This window comes from Passer montanus, unplaced genomic scaffold (assembly GCF_014805655.1).
Source record: "Passer montanus isolate IOZ18808 unplaced genomic scaffold, ASM1480565v1 scaffold618, whole genome shotgun sequence".
Lineage (NCBI taxonomy): Eukaryota > Metazoa > Chordata > Aves > Passeriformes > Passeridae > Passer > Passer montanus.
The window spans coordinates 3,632-8,930 of record NW_024371238.1 but is presented as its reverse complement, the minus strand read 5'-3'; the positions used below and the strand labels follow the sequence as shown (position 1 = coordinate 8,930).

At 61.4% G+C, this 5,299-nt stretch overlaps 1 protein-coding gene and 2 long non-coding RNA genes across 3 annotated transcripts in view; 2 read left to right on the top strand and 1 right to left on the bottom strand.

Moving 5' to 3' along the window:
- LOC120510986 (potassium-transporting ATPase alpha chain 1-like) overlaps positions 1–5,299 on the top strand; it is a gene marked incomplete at its 3' end in the record, with an annotated part of 15,619 nt that overhangs the window by 8,051 nt on the left and 2,269 nt on the right. The window contains exons 8-16 of the mRNA XM_039727508.1: positions 110–244; positions 1,269–1,304; positions 1,463–1,636; positions 1,750–1,907; positions 2,291–2,341; positions 2,435–2,535; positions 2,965–3,156; positions 3,943–4,082; positions 4,485–4,626. Of these exons, the coding sequence (XP_039583442.1) occupies positions 110–244; positions 1,269–1,304; positions 1,463–1,636; positions 1,750–1,907; positions 2,291–2,341; positions 2,435–2,535; positions 2,965–3,156; positions 3,943–4,082; positions 4,485–4,626 (1,129 nt within the window). The remainder of the gene's footprint in view (positions 1–109; positions 245–1,268; positions 1,305–1,462; positions 1,637–1,749; positions 1,908–2,290; positions 2,342–2,434; positions 2,536–2,964; positions 3,157–3,942; positions 4,083–4,484; positions 4,627–5,299) is intronic.
- On the top strand, positions 113–2,551 carry LOC120510984. Its single transcript, XR_005629648.1, has 4 exons — positions 113–244; positions 1,463–1,643; positions 1,750–1,887; positions 2,435–2,551. It is a non-coding gene; the product is annotated as an uncharacterized LOC120510984 (long non-coding RNA).
- Positions 3,187–3,896, bottom strand: LOC120510985. Its single transcript, XR_005629649.1, has 3 exons — positions 3,533–3,896; positions 3,380–3,419; positions 3,187–3,227 (listed from the first exon to the last, which is right to left on the bottom strand). It is a non-coding gene; the product is annotated as an uncharacterized LOC120510985 (long non-coding RNA).

Genomic DNA, 5,299 nt, shown 5'->3' with positions numbered 1-5,299 from the left:
TACTGGTTTATACTGGTTTGTACTGGTTTGTACTGGTCTGTACCGGTATTGGGTTTTTCCTTACTGGGAGGGGCGGTGGGCGTGTCCTCACCGCGGCCCCTCCCCCCAGCGTGACGTCATCGGTGACGCCTCGGAGTCGGCGCTGCTGAAGTTCGCGGAAGTGACGTCGGGGTCGGTGGCGGCCGCCAGGGGGCGCTACCCGAAGGTGGCGGAGCTGCCGTTCAACTCGAGCAACAAATTCCAGGTGAGCCCGACAGGTGGGACCGGACAGGTGAGACTGACAGGTGAGACTGACAGGTGAGACAGGTGAGAGACCCACAGGTGAGACAGGTGAGAGACAGACAGGTGAGAGACCGACAGGTGAGAGACAGGAGAGACAGGTGAGAGACCCACAGGTGAGACAGGTGAGACAGGTGAGACAGACAGGTGGGACCGGACAGGTGAGATACAGACAGGTGGGACAGGTGAGATACAGACAGGTGGGACAGGTGAGACTGACAGGTGGGACAGGTGAGAGACCCACAGGTGAGACAGGTGAGCCCCGACAGGTGAGAGACCGACAGGTGAGACAGGTGGGACAGGTGAGATACAGACAGGTGAGCCCCGACAGGTGAGACTGACAGGTGAGAGACAGACAGGTGAGACCGGACAGGTGAGACAGGTGAGACTGACAGGTGAGACAGGTGAGACCGGACAGGTGAGACAGGTGAGAGACAGACAGGTGGGACAGGTGAGAGACAGGTGAGACTGACAGGTGAGACAGGTGAGAGACTGACAGGTGAGAGACAGACAGGTGAGAGACAGACAGGTGAGAGACAGACAGGTGAGACCGGACAGGTGAGACAGGTGAGACTGACAGGTGAGACAGGTGAGACCGGACAGGTGAGACAGGTGAGAGACAGACAGGTGGGACAGGTGAGAGACAGGTGAGACTGACAGGTGAGACAGGTGAGAGACAGACAGGTGAGAGACAGACAGGTGAGAGACAGACAGGTGAGATATGGACAGGTGAGACCGGAGACTGGTGAGAGACAGGTGAGAGACAGGTGAGAGACAGACAGGTGAGACAGACAGGTGAGACTGACAGGTGAGACTGACAGGTGAGAGACAGGTGAGATACAGACAGGTGAGACCAACAGGTGAGACAGGTGTGCTCAAAGCGCATCCTGGATGTACCCCAGGTGTACCCCAGGTGTCTCTCACCTGTCTCAGGTGTGTCTCAGGTGTATCCCAGGTGTGTCTCACCTGTGTGTGTCTCACCTGTGCAGGTGTCGGTGCACGAGGCCGGCCCCCAGCAGCTCCTGGTGTATCTCAGGTGTATCTCACCTGTCTCAGGTGTATCCCAGGTGTCTGTAACCTGTCTCAGGTGTATCCCAGGTGTATCTCAGGTGTATCCCAGGTGTCTCAGGTGTCACTAACCTGTCTCAGGTGTGTCTCAGGTGTCTGTGTCTCACCTGTGCAGGTGTCGGTGCACGAGGCCGGCCCCCAGCAGCTCCTGGTGCTCAAGGGCGCCCCCGAGCGGGTCCTCGAGCGCTGCCGGGGGGCGCTGCGGGGGGGGGAGGAGCGGCCGCTGGACCCCGAGTGGAGGCGGAGCCTGGAGGGGGCGTGTCTGGAGCTGGGGGGGCGGGGCGAGAGGGTGCTCGGTGAGTGGGGGAGCAGGTGATCCAGGTGTATCCCCCATGTCAGCCAGGTGTGCCCCCCAGGTGTGTCCCCAGGTGAGCCCCCAGGTGATCCAGGTGTGCCCCCCAGGTGATCATGGTGACCGGTGACCACCCGGTGACGGCCAAGGCCATCGCGGCGCAGGTCGGGATCATCTCCGAGGGCAGCGAGACCCCCGAGGACGTGGCGGCGCGCCTGCACCTGCCCCTCGAGACAGGTGCAGCCCAGGTGAGGCTCAGGGGGGACAGGTGTGGCACAGGTAACTCAGGTGTGACACCTCACAGGTGCAGCCCAGGTGAGGCTCAGGGGGACGGGGGGGACAGGGGGGACAGGTAACTCAGGTGTGGGACAGGGAACTCAGGTGTGACACCCCCCAGGTGTGTCACAGGTAACTCAGGTGTGTCACAGGTAACTCAGGTGTGTCCCAGGTAACTCAGGTGTGACACAGGTAACTCAGGTGTAACTCAGGTGTATCTCAGGTAACTCAGGTGTGTCCCAGGTGTATCTCAGGTGTGTCCCAGGTGTATCTCAGGTGTGTCTCAGGTGTGTCCCAGGTAACTCAGGTGTGTCCCAGGTATCTCAGGTGTGTCACCTGGCCGTACAGGTGTGTGACAGGTGTGTTGTCCCGCAGCCAGGCGCGCGCCCGCGTGGTGACGGGCTCGGAGCTGGCGGCGCTGGCTCTGTGGGTGTGTCCCAGGTAACTCAGGTGTATCTCAGGTGTATCTCAGGTGTGTCCCAGGTATCTCAGGTGTGTGACAGGTGTGTTGTCCCGCAGCCAGGCGCGCGCCCGCGTGGTGACGGGCTCGGAGCTGGCGGCGCTGGCCCCGGGCGCGCTCGAGGAGCTGCTCCGCGCCCACCCCGAGATGGTTTTCGCCCGCACGTCGCCGCAGCATCCCCATTTTTCACCCATTTCTCACCCGATTTTCACCCAATTTTTTTTGTTTTTTTCCCCGTTTTCCCCCATTTTCTCCCCATTTTTCACCCAATTTTCACCCATTTTTCACCCGATTTTCACCCAATTTTTTTTATTTTTCCCCCGTTTTCCCCCATTTCCCCCCCATTTTTTCCCCATTTTTCACCCATTTCTCACCCGATTTTCACCCAATTTTTTTTGTTTTTTTCCCCGTTTTCCCCCATTTTCTCCCCATTTTTCACCCAATTTTCACCCATTTTTCACCCGATTTTCACCCAATTTTTTTTATTTTTCCCCCGTTTTCACCCATTTCCCCCCCATTTTTCCCCCATTTTTCACCCATTTTTCACCCAATTTTTTCTGTTTTTCCCCCATTTTTCCCGTTTTCCCCCATTTTCCCCCCGTTTTCCCCCAGGGCGCCATCGTGGCGGTGACGGGCGACGGCGTCAACGACTCGCCGGCGCTGAAGAAAGCCGACATCGGCGTGGCCATGGGCATCGCCGGCTCCGACGCCGCCAAGAACGCGGCCGACATGATCCTGCTGGACGACAACTTCGCCTCCATCGTCACCGGCGTGGAGCAAGGTGAGACACACCTGGGACAGGTGAGAGACCTGGGACACACCTGGGACAGGTGGGACACACCTGGGACACACCTGGGACAGGTGAGACACACCTGGGACAAGTATGGGACAGGTGGGACAGGTGTGGGACAGGTGATCCTGCTGGACGACAACTTCGCCTCCATCGTCACCGGCGTCGAGCAAGGTGAGACACACCTGGGACAGGTGAGAGATCTGGGACACACCTGGGACACACCTGGGACACACCTGGGACAGGTGAGACACCTGGGACAGGTACGGGACACCTATCCTTGCTCACCTGGGCTGTCTCCTCACTCACCTGTCCCTCTCACCTGTCCCCCTCACCTGTCCAATCACACCTGGGACAGGTGAGACACCTGGGACAGGTACGGGACACCTATCCTTGCTCACCTGGGCTGTCCTCGCTCACCTGTCCCACTCACCTGGGCTGTCCGTCTCCTCACTCACCTGTCCCTCTCACCTGTCCAATGCTCACCTGTCCCCTCTCACCTGTCTCCTCACTCACCTGGGGGGGTCACACCTGTCCAATGCTCACCTGTCCAATGCTCACCTGTCCCAATGCTCACGTGTCCCACTCACCTGTCAGGGCTCACCTGGGGGGGTCACTCATCTGTCTGGCTCACCTGTCCGGCTCACCTGGGTGGGGTCACTCACCTCTCTGGCTCACCTGTCCGGCTCACCTGAGCTGTTCACTCACCTGTCCGGCTCACCTGTCCGGCTCACCTGGGTGGGGTCACTCACCTGTCCGGCTCACCTGTCGCCGCAGGCCGGCTGATCTTCGACAACCTGAAGAAGTCGATCGCGTACACGCTGACCAAGAACATTCCGGAGCTGACGCCGTACCTGATCTACATCACGGCCAGCGTGCCCCTCCCGCTGGGCTGCATCACCATCCTCTTCATCGAGTGGGCACACCTGGGCACACCTGGGCACACCTGGGCACACCTGGGCACACCTGGGGGCAGCTGGGAGGGGATACATGGGAAAAACTGGGTGAAATTTGGGTGGAAAATGGGTCAAAAATGGGGATTTTGGGGGGTTTGGGGTTACCTGGGCACACCTGGGCACACCTGGGCATACCTGGGGACACCTGGGCACACCTGGGGACACACCTGGGCACACCTGGGGGCAGCTGAGCCTCATGTGACCTCACCTGGGCACACCTGGGAGTACCTGTGCTCACCTGTGCTCACCTGAGCCCCCAATTTTCACCTGTCCCAGGTGTTTTCTCCAGGTGTGGTGGGTTTTGGGGTGGTGGGCGTGGCCGGGGCGGGTCTCTCACCTGTGCCCGCCCTCACCTGTGCCCACCTGTGCCCACCTGCGCAGTTCCCGTCGGTGTCGCTGGCCTACGAGCGCGCCGAGAGCGACATCATGCACCTGCGGCCGCGCAACCCCCGGCGCGACCGATTGGTCAACGAGCCCCTGGCGGCCTACTCCTACTTCCAGATCGGTGAGGGGGCACGCACCTGGGCGCACCTGGGCGCACCTGGGCAGGGTTACCTGTGTGCTCACACACCTGTGACACACCTGGGCGCACCTGGGCACACCTGGGCGCACCTGGGCACACCTGGGCACACCTGTGACACACCTGGGCACACCTGTGACACACCTGGGCACACCTGGGCGGGGCACCTGGGCGGGCACGCACCTGTGTCACACCTGGGCACACCTGTGACACACCTGTGCGCACCTGGGCACACCTGTGACACACCTGGGCGCACCTGGGCGCACCTGTGACACACCTGTGCACACCTGGGTGGGGCACCCGGGCGGGCACGCACCTGTGACACACCTGGGCACACCTGGGCGGGGCACCTGGGCGGGCACGCACCTGTGTCACACCTGGGCACACCTGTGACACACCTGTGCGCACCTGGGCACACCTGTGACACACCTGGGCGCACCTGGGCGCACCTGTGACACACCTGTGCACACCTGGGTGGGGCACCCGGGCGGGCACGCACCTGTGACACACCTGGGCACACCTGGGCGGGGCACCTGGGCGGGCACGCACCTGTGTCACACCTGGGCACACCTGTGACACACCTGTGCGCACCTGGGCACACCTGTGACACACCTGGGCGCACCTGGGCGCACCTGTGACACACCTGTGCACACCTGGG